General features: G+C 42.9%; 1 protein-coding gene across 1 annotated transcript in view; it reads right to left on the reverse strand.

The window, feature by feature from the left end:
• The window catches only part of SPMIP2 (sperm microtubule inner protein 2), a 31,023-nt gene extending 11,895 nt beyond the window's left edge, over nt 1-19,128 (reverse strand). Inside the window, exons 1-3 of the mRNA XM_068941050.1 lie at nt 19,059-19,128; nt 15,268-15,500; nt 7,956-8,014 (exon numbers count right to left, since the gene is read on the reverse strand). Coding sequence (XP_068797151.1) covers nt 7,956-8,014; nt 15,268-15,500; nt 19,059-19,128 — 362 coding nt within the window. The remainder of the gene's footprint in view (nt 1-7,955; nt 8,015-15,267; nt 15,501-19,058) is intronic.
• Between the last annotated feature and the right edge of the window lie 735 nt (nt 19,129-19,863).

The raw sequence follows: 19,863 nt of genomic DNA on the forward strand, positions 1-19,863 counted from the left end.
ATTAAACATTTGCAATAGGCTATTCCATTAACACACAGGAGGGAAACAGCAGGGCCAGACTGGCTCGGGAAGAGCTCCGCTAGGCACCTGTGACTTGAGATCGATTTAGCATATTGTGTAGGGTGGTTCCTCAACCTGTTTATGAGGATGTATCTCTAGAACAGGTCTGGCTTTGACAAATCCTTTCCCTTCCTCTTCTAGAATGACTCGCACCCCAGCCGGGGAGTATCTGCATGAGAGGCAATCGTAGCTGTCCCCTGCATAGGGCGACAATGGCCAGCTTTTCCTACAGCAGTAGTGCAATGGCTGGATGGGGTTTGGCAGCTCTGTATGTCTGACTCACGGTGGATCTGGGCTTGAAGGCTTTTTTCTGTTGCCTTTTTATGTTTGCATCTAAATTAAACACTAAGGAGTAATGAAGAAGAGGGATTGTCTTGTGGTTCAATGTATTCAAATGGCAATCTGGAACTATTTCTGGCTCTGCCACATCTATGACCAAGGACAAATAATTTAAAATCTCTAGGTCTCAGGGTTTTCCCATTTATAACATGAGGACGAGTGGCCTCTGTGACTGACTGAATGCTTAAGTGCTTTGAATCCCAGCAGGAAGTGCTAGAGAAAATAAAAATATTGTTTCCAACTTGATAGTAAGAAGAGATCATAGATAATTATTCTGTCTCTGCCTCTCTCTGCTCTGTCGTGGTGGTTTTGGTACTCAGTGGGCTCCGTGGCTAAAAAGAGAAGACCCTGTCTGGCCAGCCACAAAGGCTGTTTGCCAGAGCTGATGACCTGCATGACAAGACGAGCAGACTCTGATTTACGCGCTAACGAGATCTGATATCTGAGAAAGGGTTATATATGTAACAGGCGTTTATCTTCTTAGCTCACTCTCTAGGTGTATCTGAATAAAGTAGTTTATCCTGTCATATGCACAAGAGCAGCAGTGAATAAGAATAAAGGATGAATCAATCTTAAGAATAAAGGATGAATCAATCTTCTACTTTCTCCGACTACTCCAGTGGGCTTTGCAGCATAACAGTTAATAACAGAGAAATGGTGTATTTATTCATTCTGATTTCACTTGCTCTAATGGAAAGTAATTCCCCTGAAGTCAGTGGGATTGCAGCGGTGTAAGAGCAGTATCAATTTCTGTGCCGTCAGTCTGATGAGAAAAATAATATATGGCCACACTGTAGAAAAAACATTTTAGATATAGAAAGGGCTTAAAGGTAGGGAAACATGCTGTAAATGATATAAGAGCAACATAATCAGCACATGACCATTTAAAATATAGGAGTCTGAGGAAGGCTTACTCTTTGGCCAGCATATGACTGGCCACAGCCCAGCTAGTTTGTTTCTTCTGGCCTGCTGTCATCACTAACTGGGAATCAGAAGAAGCCAGTAAGTCTTCTTTTAAAATGCTCTCCCCAGTGTTTTGCCTTGCCACCTCAGCATAGACGTTCACCTCTTCTAGAAGCAAGCCTCCTTCATTGACCATCAGCAACAGGCCATAGATGTCCACGATAAGGTTAAAAAAGTTCAATCCCTATTAAAGGTAGACGTGTAGGAGAGGTGGTGGGAAATTTCCAGCAGTAACCTCCAGGCTAGCTCTAGTGCAGCCTTGCACTTAATCTGGGAACACAAACCATAGGAGAGAGAAAAAAGAAGATATAGGCTGAGGACCTGAAGGAAAAAAATCTGTCGCTGTAGCAGGGGGTAACCCTGTCATGTGGCAGACTTTGGGCATCAGCCTCACCATCTAGCTCGTGACCTTCCCCTCCGGGCACCCCGGCGGCGCTCTGCAGCCACAGCCCACGCAGTGGCCTCCTGCCAGACGCCTCTGTTGGCCACACAGCACCGGCCCTGTCCCTGGCGGGGGGCCTCAGCAGCTCACTGGGGCTGAGCAACCACTGGGGAACCGAAAATGGGAGGCAGATGGGAGCTAAGAAACCAAAAAAGAGTTCAATGACATGAGGGTATGTAACGAAGATGAAGGATGAAACAATGGTTTCGCTTTTTTAGCTTTGAGAGCATGATATGGGTCACTATTATTTTAAAAAGCCAAAAGGCATTATCTGTCTGTCGTGTGGCGGCCCCACGCCCGCCTGGCTGCCGATAGGCAGGAGGGCTGCGGGACGAGACTGCAGAGGCTCAGAGGAGCCAGAACTACTGTTGTGTCAAATAGGCAACGAAGGACGGAGCAGATAGTTGGGCAAACAGTAAGGAGATCCTGAAGAAATATTTTCTCTTCTGTGCTGGCTCTGCTTTAATGCAATATAGTCTGTTTTCATTCTGAAAAGATGGGAGGCTCAGGGGAGAGAAAAAGAGGGGAAAAAAAAGGAAAAGAGAGTACACGCCTCCTTTTCTGTGCAGCTGATCAGCCTTTTTTCATCTGTAATAGAGGATCTGGGTACGTTCCACATACAACTTACGCCTGATTAGTTAAAGGGGATTATATTAATGCAACTTAGCTATGTGAGTATTCCTAAATCAGCTTTAACTTTACAGGAACTCTGCATTAACTCTGCAGCGATTTCTTTTTTTTAAACCACTAAAAGTGTATCTAGAGAAGATTGCAGCAGGTTTACTGGGATAGCTTAAACCTTTGTCAGCTTTATGAAGAAAAGCCCTGTGTTTGCTGATTCACAACCTGGTCAGAAAAATTCCTTTTCATTTCTTAGGTCAAGCCCAGGGAAATGGCAGGAAGAAATAGGTTATCCTGAGCAGCAGCCTCAGGAGGAAGGGACAGCTCGCTCCAGCTATTCGACAGTGGAGCTTCCTCATTGAAAAGCTGAAGAGGAAAGTATCGGCGTTGAGCTGGCACAGGGTGAATAAGGGATAGGGGGTCGTTTTTAATGCATGGAGGGAATAAGGGACACAAGCCCAGGGAAGCAGTTGGCTTGGCAGGGGGGATGATGCTGTGGATACTCAAGCAGCTACATCTTCAGTCCAAAATATTTCAGTTCCTAAAAGCTGCCTACAACTTAGTTATTTGCATTTTCCAACAAGGAAAATATTATGTCTTGTGGGAAGTCACGAGGATGAGATGCCCAAGAGCATTGCATATTTGATCACTAATAATATAAAGTAAATATCTTTTAAATATTTCCAGCAACATCTGTCCTAGTTTAACTACTGGTTCATGTTGCATTCTTTTATGGAATAATACTCATCCCAAAAAGCAGAGTGTGTGTCACTGCCATCAATTACAAGAATTAAGCTTGTGGGATTTTCTCTGTCTATTGAAGCTGAATTCCCTTCAACCTTTAAAAAATGCTTTCTTCTAATTTTCCACCATTGTATGATCCTGTTTCTCCAAAAGCTTGGATGCCTGCATATGATCTTACACTTCTAACATTTGACTTAGTTGGAAAGGAAGCAGGGTGAGATAGTGACTTCACTCATACAGAGGAAAAAATCCACAGTAAGGAGTTGCACTAGTTTAATATGAATATGAGCTTAACTTTTCAAAATAATTACTATTTTGAGCAGATACTAGAAATTTACCTTGTTCTCCAAAGGGAAAAAAAATCCCACAAGTTACACAAAACTGCAAAGAGCAAAGAATTGTAAAGAATAAGGCAGAAAGAGCTCTGCTTATAGCTATTGACGCTGATGCTACCCAGACTAGGCACATTTGTCCAGTACTAGGATATATACTAAAATAGAAACTAACACATTAAGCAGAAATATATCCTAGCATATGGGAGGAAAATATTTCATTTTTATGAAAAAGTACTGTTTTTTGGTAGAAAGAGAAAAAAATCTGGGTATTATATAACTAAAACTAAAAAACTAACTAAAATAAAACTAAAAATGTATTTTTTTACTATGTAATGTATCCTACCTATGAGCAAAAAAGGCATATTACAACAGAAATGGTTCTGTTTTATGAAAATAATCTTTCTATTAGTTACGAGGAAACTTTTTGTGAGAATTAAAAAAAAAAAAAAACACACCAAAAACCTTTTGTCTGGCTGCAGTAGTAAAATTCCAGCACCTTTAAAAAAAAATTAGGGGCATGAATTCTGTGTGACTTTGAATTATGCAGAAAAGTCTTCAGAGGCCATGAAATACAAGTGTATATTGACCCTTGAACTACCTCTGAAAAAATCATTTTTTTTGCTCTCCCTATATATAAACTGATTGAGAAGAAAAAGCAAAAGAAAAAATACCCAAAACTCATGCGCTGGCTGTGTCAGTGCAAGAACGAAACTGGTGTGTGTCAAGTGCTAATTCCCTGAAGGGATATCTACTCCTCGGGTATCATCCCAGGAATTTCTCTCGTCTAAGTTTGGGAAAACTGTAAGATGAGAGTAACTTAAGCAGTGCAGAAGGAGAAAGGTTGGGAAGAGGAGAAAAAAACCTAACTTTTACAACTAAACAGATGCTCCAACCCAAGTTGGAGCCAATCTGCTTTACTGGGAGGGCACTAGCTAAATGGTCGCCTGGCAGCATTTCTCCTTGTCCATGCAGATTTCAGAAAACGGGCAGGTAAATCCTTCCACATTCAATCCATGGACTGGGCAAGAGCTGTTAAGGATTTTGGCGTACCAGTGAGCCTTTTGGCTCGCTCACATGAGCAAGTGACAAGCAACAAGACGGCAGCTGTGTGAGGCCGGGCTTCCCCCGGGCACACTCACCCCCAGCGAGCTCAGTTTGCGCGCAGATGCTCCTAGGTCCACACTAACTTCTAGCTGCTATTCAAACTGGTAACCTGATACTGAGCTGCCAATATTGAAAGGATGACAGAGGTGTGCTAGGAGCACCTCTGTTCCCTGCAAAGGGTGTAGGACTCTGCTTCTGGCTACAGGAGGGAGACAAAGGTAGAGGGAAGTGGGACGGAAACAGCAAACACAGCTAGGCTTTTCTTTCTTTCTTTCTTTCTTTTTTTAAGATTAGATGCAGACTCTGCAAATCAGACATAGCAAGACTGACCTAAGGATACAGAGTTAGTTTCCATAGCAATGAGATCTATGAGTTCTCAAATTATGCAAGTCTCTATTAGGCTAGAGGCGGATGAAAATAATTTGCTCACATAAGGGCATGCCAGATTTCATCCCACAAAGCACTCGATTTTAAGCACGAGGATGAAGCTAAGGGAGCTCCATATGTACTCGAGCATTTTGCTTGCCTGGGAAAGCAGTGCTCCCTGTGGAAATGCCTTTCTGTCCCCTACGAGCTCTTCAGCCCTGAACCTCCCAGGACCTCCGGAGTTAGTGCTCTGGCCTGCACTTCCTGCTGTTGAGCCACCTTGGATGTTGACTTGGGCATTTCCATGGGTCAGGTCAATTCCTTTCCGTCTATAACGAAAGGCAGCATTGAGCACCTTTAGCATTAGCACCTCTGCTTAGCTTAGCCAGAGGGCAATCGGGGCCTGCCAGCTCACGGTTTGGGTGAGCTCAGATATACTTGCAAAGCAGTAGTGCTGTCTGAAAAAAATGCATACTGAACAGGCATGTAATCGTAGGAAATCTCATCCCTTCTCCCTCTGTCCCTTCAACAAGCCTGGGCAGCCTTATAAAGACATCACAGATCATGCACTGTATTTCTTATCCAGAGACTCTGCAACGCCCTAGCTGTGATGGCCTGAAGGGAATGGGAAGTCTCTGCTATGCCACCACACAGTCCACACCACTTACAGTAGTGCATGGGAGAGGTATGTCCCAGTAAGCACCACACTTAAAATCCACCTAATAGAAATTGGATGTAGCTATCCATAATAATATTGTGAGGGCAGTGCTGCAGGCAAAAAAATGCAACTTTCATTTTCAGTAGTTTTGCTGTAAAACAGCATAAGAAGCCACAAGTGAGCGTGCTTGAGTTAAGTCTTTTCCTACCAAATGGTACTAAATAGTATAACAGCTATTGGAACTGATCTCTGAGAACGCCACGCTCAGTTTGAAATAACTGAAATATGTTCCTTTTACCAATGTACTTCAGCGAAGTTGTTTAGCTTAGAAACGCTTTTTACAAATGAACACTGATTATAAAGACTGGAAAGAGTCAGGACTGAAAGTTATGGTAAGGAAAAGAAAAAGGCCATGGTGAAATATAAATCCCCTGAATATTTCAGACAGTTCCTAAAAAAAAAAAAAGGCATAACAATTTAGCGAATCCCAGCATATCAGGAAAAAACTAACTTAATTATCTAATAGTGCAACCTTTCATGAGATATTCCATTAGCTAATCAAATGCATTTAATTTATTTGGTTCCAACTTGGGTCACGTTGTTTTCTTATCTACCTTCCTGTGGCGAAAAGCAAATAAAACATGCCTAACAGCAAATTGCTTCTTGTTTGCTCAGCGTTCATTTTACACAAGGATTACTTTCAAACCACTTAATAAGATTCATGTTTTATGAATGCTTTACAAAAATGACAAACCTGCAACAAGCCTGCTTAAAAAGCAGCGTTGGCTGTCTTCCAGTGATGGACTGAAAATATCATCGGATCACAGATTTTGTGGAAGCATCTTTCATTTTGTAGCTTGTCACCAGACTACAAGAGTCTCAGTAGCACACTACTGTTATAACCAAAATAAGCAGTAAAGTTGCAGTGACTGCCCGCTCCTGGCACAGTAGCAAAGATATCTGTGCTTTGGTTTGAAGAGTGATTACAGCTTTCGAAGACCAGCTAGTCCATCTGCTCCTGGTACCCCTACTACCGCCAACAATGCAGAAATCAGCGTGGAAGAGCGGCTTAGACATTTACTGGGTGTATTCGTATTGCACCCACTTGAGCTCCGGGCAGCTGTGGTTGCACGGTTATCGCTCAAGGTTGTACCAACAGGCAAGGGGGAAAACAAACAAACAAACACCTAACATTCTGTGCAAGCTCCTCGCAGCGTGGGGCACCGTGCAGGGCGGCAGTTTTGGGGGGAGCCGCTCCTGTTTCCAGTGCAAGCGGGTGAGAGTGAGCAGGGCAGGAGGGAGAGGGTGAGCAGGGGCCTTCGCCTGCGGCAGCACCGCGGTCCTGGCACAGCTGCAGCGCTGCGGAGGGATGGTTCCTGCGGAGGGTTGGTTCGGCTCCCAAGCGGAGGCAGGCAGCGTTTCCTTAGCCCCTGGAGCAGGTGGGCACGTCTGGAGACCTGCTGTGACTGTGAATGCACTTCAGTCGTAGCCTGCTGCTTCGCACGCTACTTCTAGGGAATGTAGGCACTTCCCATTTTCCTGCGGAGACCTTACGGTCATTGCCTTGCCCTCATTAATGTACCGTATTTCTCAGCAGGTAATTCTTGGGGGAAGGAGGGGAGGGGGTACCACAAAACTCCTCAAGCTGTCCTTCTCCATAAAGCCCCGCAGTCCTTTCCACTGCGCTGCGTCTTGCCTAGGTCTCCGTTATGAATGCCTTGGCAGCACGCTATACTGGCAAAGCTCCTCGTGATGACCCTTATAACGTCTTACATATTGCTGGTACAGTATGCAGTTCTTTTCACAAAGAGATTTTGCTGGAATAGCGCTATCAATCTCATAAGAGCTTTTTCTATTGTTAGTCTCCCAACCAAAGTAGTCCTACCAGCCAATTTCTGTAGCGCAGTCCTAGCTGAAGATGATTACTGCTAATTAACAATGCTTTGTAAACCTGAGATGTCTTTGAAGATGCATTAATCAAAGTAACTGGAAAAAATAATTCTAACTGAAAACTAATTGGGGTTCTGTGAAACAGGGCTCTCTCTTCAAAGGGAATTAAATATTCCCCAGAGAGCTCTTCTAAGTGCTTGAAATGTATTGCAGTTTAGTCCTGGCAGACGTCTATTGACTTTCTGCAAAATATCAGCTAAATATTCTATTCTCAATGGTTTTCCGCAGCAGTGGTTACAGTGGTAGAGTTTCATTAGATCTGTTCAGCTTCAGGGTCAAGTATGCCAATAATTTGCCTATTCCAGGTTTTTGCAGAGAGTATCCTTATAGGGCAGTAAATAGAGGAAATTTTCAAAAATTAGTAAGTGCTTACCATGGATTTTGGTATCGATGTGTTATTTTGTCTTCAGCAGCCTGTCGAAACGGTCCTTTCTGTCAAAGAGAAACAGAATCACAATGTAGTACAGTGTTCATTTTAAGGCATGTGTGTCCCTCTCCACTGGTACTGGAAAGGAAGAATAAGTCCACTTCCATCTGGAAGACATAAAAGATTGAGATATGAAAATGAAACTGGAGAATGTGACAAATAAGAATCATTATGTGCTTGTACGTTGTGCAAGGATTGTGAAGAGAGTGATCTGGCACTGTTTTGACTCCTTTAAAATTTTGGGAAGAATTATTTAGTGAGGTAACAAAGCATCACGTATTCCTGCAGATTTTTAAAGTAAAGGAACAGTTATTGGAAAGGTAGGCGATTATTTAATAAGCATCTAAAGGTCACAAATGGAAAACAGAAAACGGATAATACCAAAAGTTCACGACAGACTGCACCTCTGAGATCATGGCACACAAATGCAGCCAGGCTTGCAAATATCACTGTAAATAAGTCAAGGTTCAGTCATCAATAGAAAGTTATTTTTTAAACTTCACTTGCCTGAGTGAGGTAGCCACACATCCTACATTTGTTACATTGGTCTTGGCGAGAGAAGCAGAGCGCCTGCGTTTGTCAGCAACACCTACGTCCTGTGTACTCCTTATCTGAATTCCCGCTGTGCTTATCTGAGGGCAGAACTTGGCCCATATGTCAGGAAAAGAGTAGGTACGCAAATCTGAATCAGCGCTCCTCTGGAGTTCAAATTCATAGGACGCCTTCGTCGCTCTCGCTGACTTTTTGGCTTCTAGGTCTTATTTGCTCTGTGTAATTGTTCCGGTCCTGGGCACTCGAGCAGTAAAAAGGCTGGATGTAGACAAAGCAGCCACAACTGCCTAGGCAGTTCTTTTATCCTAGCAGTGTTTTTGTTTTGCCCCCATTTTTGTTTACCCTTGAATTCAATTAGTGCTGAAGTTATAAGTTGTCCCACCTGTACTTAGACTGATAGTCGAACAAAGGCTTTAAGCTAGCCCAGGTCCTCCAGTTTGTGGCCCTTCTCACAACTGCCCTTCCTTTCATGCGGGCTATCGGGTTCTTCTCTTTTTCTATGTTTTCCTTATCTCTGCGCTGAACAGTTGTGCCTGTCTTGTGGCCTCCTTCAACTGCTGAAGAATTCAGACACGCACTTTAAGAAACAAGCATGTCTGTTCCCACCCCATGGCTGAAAAGAAATCCCTTTTCAAATGTGAACCAATGCAGCATTTGCAGCACTAGCACGTCTGAACATCGAGGAACAAGTGCTCCGAGCGCAAATTGTCTTTTCTTCATGTAGCCCAACTAGAAGCACTGCGAGGAGCTGCATACACGTCGGTGCTTGAGCTCAGGCGTGGTGGTTTATCCCGCTGGCTCAGGTGGACAGGCACTTGCCAGCGCTTCCAGGGCCGCCGCTGCAGCCCGCGGCTCGGAGAGGGGCGACGTACCCTCCTTTCTGCCCCGGCGCCGTGCTGGGGGCCGGGTCGGCTGGCTGGGTGGGAGCGTGCCGCTCCGGCCCCTGCGCTGGCCCCGCTCAGCTCCCCGGGGGAAGCAAGGCAGGCCTGCGTGGTGGTGTCCCTCACAGGTAGTTACATTTTTTGCCTTTTTTTCCCCTCTGATAGGGCCTGTTGTCAGATAACGGGGAGCCTACAGGCCATTCTGTTTCTTAAAGATTTCCGAAGAGAGAAACTGAAACGTTTCTGTGAGTTTCTTCTCGTAGACACGAGCGAGTCTGAGTCTGTGTACAAACTCCAGTAAAAGCAGCCGCAGGAAAATTATTGCAAAACTTTTATCGGCTTTGGCTCCACTGTGCTGTTTGAACAGAGGGGAGATATTTTCTGCTTTGAGGAGCTCTAAGTTCCCAGGCTGCTGCTGCCTGCTACGGCCTGCGAAGCAGCACCACAGCAGGCACCTCTGCCCAGCCGGGCGGGCTGCCTGGGTCTAGGCTCGCGCCCCGCACCAGCTGCGTCCATACGGCCTTCGGGCTCAGCGGCGCAAGCGGCTGGCGCCGGTTCCCCGTGCCTGCGTGTCCGCGCCCGGAGAGCCCGTCTGGCTGTTTCCAGACAGCGCAAGCAACGGGAAGGATCAGGGGATTCGGGCCGGGCGCGAGGTCAAAGCCGACAGGACCGAACAATTAGGTAATCGGCTTTTGGAATCAGCGGCTGATAGGCGTAGGGCGCCTAGCCATCGGGGGGACTGGCCCACACTGGTGTTGCCGCAGGGGGCACGTTAGCTAAAGCAGCCGCTCCGTGCTCCAGATACTACTGTCTGCGAGAAGAGCAGATGATCTGCCTTCAGCCCCGGTCCCCCTCTCCGTCGCTGTTAGAGGTGGCAGGCCAGATGGAGACGTCTTGGGGGTTGGATTTGGCCCTTGGGTCGCAGGGCAACGCTTTCGGTTTTAGGAGAGTGGCGATTACTGCAGAAGAAGCATTTAGCTTGCTCTCATATGATAGCGTCTAACCAAATCTGTATTTTAAGGGTTTTTGTTTTTATGGGCCTAGCTGTCATGGCAACAAGCATAATTAAAGAAAGAATAAGCTAGAGAAAAAGTCAGAAGCCAGACAGAAGTAAAAGAACTATTTTGATCCATAACACATATCTAGGGAATGGCACTCCTTGGGTCTAGCACAGGGTTTGTCAGCAATAACTCCAGGTTCAAACGGTTCACAATAATGGTTCAAAAGTTGATTACGGCTATACAGAAAGGAGACAATCGGGAACAAACCAAACTCCACACCTACAGCTGACCAGCAGAGGAGTGCCGCGATGAAACCACGCTGCACTGCCAGACTCGTAAACCCTTGGTACAGAGATATGAACTTTGTGTTTTAGTCTTATTAAAAGCAATTCGTCCTTGGAAAAAAACAGTATGACTTTTGCTATTACATACAATTTTCCTTGCTGTTAGTAAGCACTTATGTAGAACAATGAAGGTGCATGATACTTAACTGATCAGGGAAACTGCTTCCTTATAGCAATTGCTCAGCTTGGGGGCGAGAACTTTTTGCAGCAAGATTGTGCTGCACAAAAGGCAGCTAGCTGAAGAGCTGCAAGTGCATAGCCCTTCTGCACTATGTGGATTTTCACTATCTATTACAAAGTAGGGATGGATGGTTATTTTGATAATTACTTTACTTACTGGAAAGCAGCTGATATTATTTATGAATTTGGGCTCAATTTGGCAAAACTTTGTGCAGAAATGGGTATGAGAAAATGAAAAATGATGTGCTAGAACAGTTTCAAAATGTCTTTTGTCTCCCCATTTTGAAGAAAAAGGAAGTGGTTTGTGTTTTTCAGTCCTAGAAAAAATGTTTTTGTTTTGGTTTTCCCAAAATAATTCCTCCCCCCATGTTTTCAAGTTCATTGGTCAAATAAAAATAACACATTCTTTGATCCTCCTCTAGGGAGACAAAGAGACTATCTGTTCTGCCTGTTCATCATTCTAGCTAAAGACTTTCCTTGCATTTATTCCAACTGATTGTTGTCTTTCTTTTATCAGAAGGGATACCGTATTCTTTATTTTGAAAAATTCACTGTTCTACAAAAAAAAATTTATGTCTCTACAAATACATAAAACAACATCTAGAGAATCATTCTCAAGAAACCAAAAGCATTTGTCTATAAAAGGGAGTGCATTTGTTTGATGCAATCAAGGAGATATAAATAAGGGTTGTGAAGTGTCATCTCTATGGTGACAGCATTAAGGCCATTGTTCAGAATGCAATGTGCTTTCACTTTCAGAAATTTGGGGGTGTTAACACTGGCAGCAGCACTGCGAGTTAAGAATTACCACTTTGTATAGTACGTTTGAAAGCATTATTCTAATAAGGCTGGATGCCTTATACACTCTTGGTTGGAATATGTAAATAGTGTATCTATCTCTGCTGTAAAGGAAAGTAAATACAAGCACTGTATTTTAGCTTAAATTTGATAAAGAGTGTATGATAAGTAGTGAGCTAAAAGCTTTCTTTTTCTAATAAACTCTTCTTAAGACTATTTATTGTAACGCCACTAAATGGCTTAAATTGTTTTTGTTTTAATCTGGATTGATAGCAACATCTGCAGATCAGAAATGTGAGAACTGAAATTATTTGAGGACTCTTAGATATTTAAGAGAGGGAGACTTGGAATCTGTGCCTGCTCTTGATTTTATATGAAGAAAATGGTTCAAAAGCATTTTAATACTAGAAAAGCCCACTTGGAAATGCAAAGTAGACTATAAAACCTGTTAATAAGAAACCCCCTGGTATACTGACAGTTCATTCATGACTCTCATTAGAGAGTTCATTTATTAATGGATTTCTGATAAGGGAATAAACCTGCTGTATTCAGCTAAATGTAATTGCTCTTTGCCATATACAGAAACAAGGGGTAATTGCTCTTTGCCATATACAGAAACAAGGGGCAAGGCAGGAGCAACTGTTTTAGAGGACCTCTGGTCAGCTAGGCAGAGCTCAGCTTTTGCTGGCCCCTTTCATGGCCAGCGCTGCACAATGGGCCAGGCTGTGATAACACGTTTCATACCTCTGCTTCCTGATTCAGAGAGATCTAAAATCTCCCTTCTCTGCTTTTCAAGTCCTCACGAAGCATTGGCACGTGGCAGTGCCCCGGCTTGCACCTATTCACATGGGACAGTTCCTTCCAGGAATGACTACTGTTTCCTGACAATACAGAGCTCTGAGCCAATGTACCAAAAAGCCCCGTAATGCTGCATGGTAGCACTTTTTTAAGAAGAAAGTGGATTCAGCTGCACATTGTTTCATTCTGAGAAGCAGTATCACAAACCTAATGTATAGGTACTATACACACACACACACCCAAACACATAGGTTACACACACACACCCACACACACACACACACTTATTTGTTATTTCACAGCTTTTGACTCATACCAGATTAATTTCAGTAGGAAGTGTTTTTTGAGTAATAGCAGGAGACATTACAACAGTTCTTTCTAGGACTGTACATCTGTTCAGATTTTGCAGAGAAATGATCAGTGAAGATTCAGAGTTTGACCTAGAAAGGCGGTGTACAGCAGGAGTGCGAAAAGGGTGTCCTCGGGGATCAAAGGAGACTTGCCGAGTGTTTGAATGCTGCTGCCTTTTATCGCTCTGCATCACATTAAGTCACAAAGGATCAGCTCCAACAAACTAAAGATTCATCAGTTTAGCACCAGATACATCTATTCCTTTCAAAGATATCTGATACACTTAGGCTTTTCCATTTCAATTGCTAGTTAACTCAGACAAATAGCTTCATCCACTTATTATACTTTCAGCTGCAGCTACTTTCATACCGTGCTGCTGAATATTTTCCTTTGTTTGTGAGTAGCTGTGAGTAGATGAAAATAAACTGGATGGGTTCTTCTCTTCCCCTTCTCTGAATCCATGTGAAAGGAACAAATAGGAAAATCTACCGGTTTCTTGCTTTTCTTCCCCATTGTGGGCTAGATGGCACTTTGTCATGGATTTGGGGAGAGAATGTAAGATCCCCATGAGGGACAAAAAGGGCATGTAATCACCGCTGATAATCCAGGGACTGATCGTGTGTACTGTGAGGGGACTCCAGCTCAGCTAGAGCTTCAAGGTGGACCTACAACTTTGCTTTAAAGCATCTCAAAAATCACAAGAGACCACTTACAATCAAGAGCTGGTTTTACATGAGCAGGTAGTAAGTCAGGGCAAATTTTGTAACTGGAGAAAACTCAGACTGAAAAGAAACTTTAAAAGGTTTGTACACATATCTTACCCTGCTCCCTGCGTCCCTGTGGGATGGGTCCTCCCTTCCAGGTTCACTCCTGATCTAATAACCTTTCAGCAGCTTCCTGGATTACTGCAAACGCTACACACTGCCCTTGGGTCCCTGCAAATGTTTTTCTTTCCATCACCTCAGGAGCCTGTGTGTCCACCCTTCCAGCAGTCTCCTAAGCTCAGCTGTGCCACAGCTTTCCCGTTCATGCGCTTTCTCATTTCCAGTTACTGCTTCTACCTGCCTCAGTGTGTCCTGCGAAAGCTTCATCCACCCGCACGCATGCTCATTTGCTCCCACAACAAGGACCACTTTCCCTTCCCTTCACAGTGTCCACTTAATAAGTTACCACTCTTTTCCAAAGAAAGACATTTTAGTGTATAACGTACAACAACAACGAATAAAATAGGTACTTTCTGAAAATAGGTACTAACTGTATTTTCCTATTTTAAGGAGGATATAGTTGGCGGGGTACAAAGCGTATAATGTGGAGACACTACAGCACAACGTAAGAGCACCCTAACTATTGGAAAAGCTTGTTTTAGGACAAAAATCATTGTATTATTATGTATTTACACAGCCTTAAACACGTAAAAATCCTAGCGTATTTTGGGCTTCTAAAATTACTATGTAATCAAAATAGCAATTTTAAATATATCCATATCATCATGTGAGCATTTGTCTGTGTGTGTTTATATGTATGTGTGTGTGTGTATATATATATATATGAGAGAGAGATAAATATGATCTATATCATAAATATGCATAGGCATATATATATAAATTGCCGTTAGGAATCAAGCAGTAGGAACGTCTGTTCTAATCTTCTGCAAATGAGAATTCCCCTGACTTTAGCAGTAACTAGATGTGTAAGTAAGGGGTTTAAAATAAAGACCTAGAACAAACAGAAAGAGGAACAAATTCAAGTATCCTAAGCTTCTCTTGTCTACTTCTGCTCCCCAAGCTCTGCAAGGGGCTGAATAATAACACGTGCATTTACAGTGTTACCAGATGCCTTTAAGCCTGCACCCGAGAGCCATGCAAGCCTGCCAGAGGCTGGTCACGAAGGAGCTCCTGGCCTGATCCGCGGTTCTCTCTGCAGCATCTGGGAACGGGCCAGGCTGGGCTGCGCCGCTTGGCAGCATCTGTGGCGGCAGTACCGGCTCCCTCAAACTGCTCCCGCATCTCTGGCTACTCTAGTCCTGTGGAAAAGTCCCACCCACAGCTGCTCAGCTCTAAAAGCAAGGGTTAAGTTAAGTAGGATGTTTTAATCAGGTTATTTTTCAGGCACCTGCACCCACCTGGCAGCCTGATATGGGGCAAACTGCTACAAAAATATTCCCTCCAGCTTCCATAGGCCTGGGCTGATATTTTGCTTAGCACAGTTTTTAATCAAACTCTCTCTTGCTCCTTTATTCGTCCATGATTAATCTCTGCCTTAACGACAATCCAGAATGAAACTGCGAAGCAAAGCACAATTTTATGCTACCTTCTGGGATGCTGGCATTTTCACGTGTGGATGTCTTTCTTACCCGAATCTGCATTCCGCTCTGAAGGTTTTGTCTGCTGAACTGGCTGAGCTCTCTTACCCCCCACCCAATTTCTCCGGTGAGGGAAGGTCTGCGGTGTGATGCCTGTGAAGTACGGGGGGCAGGCCGCCACAAGTAGTAAGCATCGCTGGTCCCCTCGATGGCTGGAGATGTTGCTCCTATGTAATGAGTATCCTCAGGCTTCCTTGTTCTGTAGTCGCCTATTCCATCTGGGCCTTATAAAGAGAAAAGGCATTTAAATTATTTTTTGCTCCTAGCCTATGTGAGTATGCTTTATATTCTTTTATTTTACTTATAATGCAACAACTTCATATAGCCATTCCACTGTGTGAGGATATTGTACTTCTCATATCTTTTGTTACAGTGTGCCTCCTGGAGTAGGTTTTCCGTACCGGCTTTTTCATTAAAACATTCTCTTGTCCTTCCCTTAAAAACCTGGCTTTTGAAAAAGCAGTATGGCATGGAACAAAATCAGACATCTTTTAGTAAAAAGCAGATTTTTATTATTTTTGATCAGGTGTCTATCCATAAAGATGATGCTTTCAGTTTATCCGCATAAACATGCTCAGGAAATGAATACATATTAGCAGAAGATATGAATTTAAAGTGGATTCATTTTACTAAATTAAGTTAGTGTAGGCATTCTAATTCAGAATTAAAGTGGCCTTAATTCATTTTAATTGAGTTCATTGTCAAATTAAAATGTAATTGAATGCAAAGTCACTTTATATGATGAGGCCCAGTGATTTTGAGAGATGTGTCTACAAGGAAATGTAATGTACATTTAAAAAGGGTCTAAATTTCTAGAACAAAATGGTTTTCCTGTTCCTTAGTTAATCAGGTGCAAATCCAAAAGATGCAGTAAAAGCACTGATAAGCAAATGCATACTCCACATTCCCAGTCCACTAAGCTTTCACATGGGAAATCTGGTCAGCAAGCTTCCCAGTTCCCACCCAGCCTGAGCACCGGAGTTTTCTTTCTGGGAAAATCAAGACACAGGAGGGTGGAGACTAAGGCACAAAGCTCACTTCAGACCTTGATTCACTTTGAGGTTCTCTGGTAGCCTCCACACCACAGTTTCACAGCGTATAAAGTGGAGACAATGATGCTCTTTGAAGGAGCGCTGTGATCTTCCTAAGTTGCTCTTATGTACTCTATGGACTAAATATAAAGAAATAGGTAAACTAAGTCTTTAGAAGACTACTTTTGCAACACGGAGAGCTAGAAACTTAACTTGAAGGCTTATGATCACAAGCTGTGTCTCTCAGCTGTGCAAACAGAGCCAAAAAGTATTATGGGAACTCATAAATCACCAAAGTCCTTGTAACATCAATTTACAGCCTGAGATTAGTATTGATATTTTTACTGGCAAAATTGAGGGTAGTTTGATCTTGACAGCATATGAAGGCAGATTCTGCCTTAAAGGTTATTACAAAATCCTTGGAGGATAGCTTCAAAAAACGATACCCAAAATGTAGTAGTATAAAGTCCTTAAGATCGTGCTGGCTTAAGGGGACAGCCTTGTTCCCATTTCTGTCATCACCTCTGTAACTGGCATTTTATAAGGATTCAGCCATCAAACATCATTGAGCCAGACAAACCCCAAACAGGTTTTCAGCTGAGGAGAAAATATCTGTCATACATGGTTGTGAAAAAAATGTAAAGTTTTATAAATATTTAATCATTATAATGGGAGACAGGTCTTTGGGCACCAAACAGTTTTCCTTTTTAAGCCAGAGGCTCAGCACTGAATCTTTGCCACAAAGCAAGATTATAAAGCCTAGTGCGGGTTCAGGCCTCTGGAAAAGCCACAAGCCATGGTTTTGGTTAGCAGGCAAACCATCAGAAGTGTGCTGACAAAGTCTCCTACTGGAGCAGCAGCTGACGATGCCAGAAGTCATCACTGCTGGTATAGATTTATACCAATTCCCTGCTGGTCTACTCATACTTATGCTATTACTTTAGCTAATAGAGCTATATTGATCCTGGCTGAGGATGAAAAAAGAAATCATCCTCCAAACTATCAGAGTTATCAGAATGCAAAAGCAAAGGGGCAAAACAGGAAGGTAAGTTTTCACATGGAGTATTTTCAGAGCAGCTACTGAAAATGGATTAAGCAAAACTGGAACGAAGAAAGGCAGTCTTTGTATAAAACATTTGGGGAGTTTTTCAGGAATAGTCACAATGATTCTGTGTTGATCCAAATGAACTTTCAAGTGCAGATAATACCTGACTCCTGACTCCTAGGCAGTGGATTCATTTCCAAGCCATATGCCTTCTTAGGCTCCCTATTAACTGTTAACAGATCGCTAAGTGCAGAGACAGTTGAAACAAAAGATCGCTTCAGTTCAGTTAAAAGTCAGTAAAGACTGATGAATTTGCTTTAACTGAATTGCATTAACAGGGAAGGGCAAGGGCACCTTTTAAAACCAGATTTAGTCCTATTCAGCATGGAACTAAATTTAAAGTATGAGGAGCCCATGCAACGCTTCCTGTAATACCACATCCATGTTTGCAGGGTCCTGTAATTGGCAGCTTAACTTGCAGCTATAGTTGCAATAATAGTTGCAGCTATTAACCGAGCCCTCTTCTCTGAGTTAATGGGTGATTCACAGTATAAGCCCAAGGCCTCTACATGAAAGGGGCCATGCTAATTTATAAAAGCTTCCATTGGTAATTAAAAGTGATAAGGAAATGGGACTAAAAATGTTTCACTAATCCAGTTTACAGCACAGCCCCAAAACAGTTGCACCAGCATAACTGTGGAGGCAGTGAGCTGTGTCATAGGTGCAAAAATAAAAAGCAGGAACCTCTTAAATCAACCTTACTGCCAGAGAAAATACAGCTTGGAACAACGTCCTGATTTTTCAGCCGGGTTTATTATTTTTCAACTCCATGGTCTGGACCATCATTTAACTGCACATTCCACTTTCTGGGGAAGAATCTTCACTAATTACATACGTTATTGTTCTGTCTGGGCTTCAGAGGAAACAAGGCCTTTGAATAATCTGTAGAAATTGAACGGTAATTTAATAGAAAGTCATGTGGTCTCTTAATGCTTCCCATTGTGTGGTTAATACCCTGTAAGGAATGCCTTCATGTTTGCCATACGGAAAGCAAAGTTTAGACTTTCATTCTTCCTTTTAGAATAAGGAGACCGGTAAACAAAGAAAAACAATTATAAATGTGCCCTTAATAAGGGTGAAGATGGAATAGATCTGTCCCTCTGGAAAAGCCCCAGCTTGATCCCCGAGGGACTGCCTCTCCACAGTTCTGGCTTAGCAAAGGCGTTTGGGCAGGCTGTTCTTTGTCAGATAAAGGGAGGCACCGCTGGCAGCGCACGCTCTGCGGAGACTTGAAATCTCAGCAGTAGGCTCCCTAGTTCAATCCAGATGCACGGATTCTCTAGACACACTGAAAGACATATTTATTTGATCACGGTTTTGGGGGCAGCTGCGGCTGTGCTCCCAGACCGACGAATGGGAGAAGAGGGGATGGTAAGAATGACAGTTATTCAGAGAACACTGAGATTAGTTTTCCTTTTTGTTCTATTGTTACTGCTGAAATACTAATTATAAGTCAAGGATGTTTCATTTCATTTATTTTAGTCTAAATAAATGATCGAATAAATCCCAACAATCCTACCCCCAGCAAGCTGGTGGAGCATGGGTAAAAGCGCAGAGAACCATGTCACTGCTAAATACAGAACCGTGGCTGGAACGTTAAATCCTCCCGCTCCCTCGACAACAGCAACAAAATTAGTTCATCGTACTGGCCAAACAGTAACTTCCAGATGACCGTGATCCGACTAGCCGAAACTGGCAGTTAGGATTAATACTCATGGTGGATATAGTTAAGCATATATTTTGTACAGTTAAGCATATATTTTGTGTAAGTCTTCAGAGAATCAAGGCCAAAATCATCAGAGGTGGTCAGAAATGTCACCCTGTGATGAACCTCTTAAGCCTGACCTAAAATAAATACACAGCAAATATTGTGGTGCTTGGTAGTGCTCTTGATTAACTTTTCCAAATTAATTCCATGTGTGGACTTTCTTTTTCTGGAGTAAAAGTTCCTGGTTCCAGATTAACTGGAACCTCAAAGCTGCTTTCCAGTGTAAGCGTCCACAGCTGGTGTTATCAAGGAATAGCTATTTCATCAAGTCGTAATAAAAAAAATAAGCAGACCCAAGGTGTGTGTTTGCACCAGACCCTATTAATTTCCATAAGAGCTGAAGGTACTCTGTGATTTGCAGGAGAAGTTAGAAAACAGAGCGCCACAGTCAGTGATTCTAAATCAGTGAGTGAAAGAACTGCTTTCTGATCTCTCTTAAAACTGATAAGCCAAGTCTGACAGAGTGCTCAGAATTAATTTGTGAAAGAGATATAGAGAAATAATGAAAAGTTGAATTTCTGTCACAGACTGATTTCCAGCATTACTTCAAAAATGCAAATGCATATCTCAAGCTTATTTTATGGCCATTATTTTCTTCAAAAGGTGGAGGCAAAGTTTCAGCATCATAAACTGTTTTCCATCTTTTCTCCATTAAGTTAATCTCATTTTGAAAAGCACCAAAT

Source organism: Struthio camelus, chromosome 4, assembly GCF_040807025.1.
Source record: "Struthio camelus isolate bStrCam1 chromosome 4, bStrCam1.hap1, whole genome shotgun sequence".
NCBI lineage: Eukaryota > Metazoa > Chordata > Aves > Struthioniformes > Struthionidae > Struthio > Struthio camelus.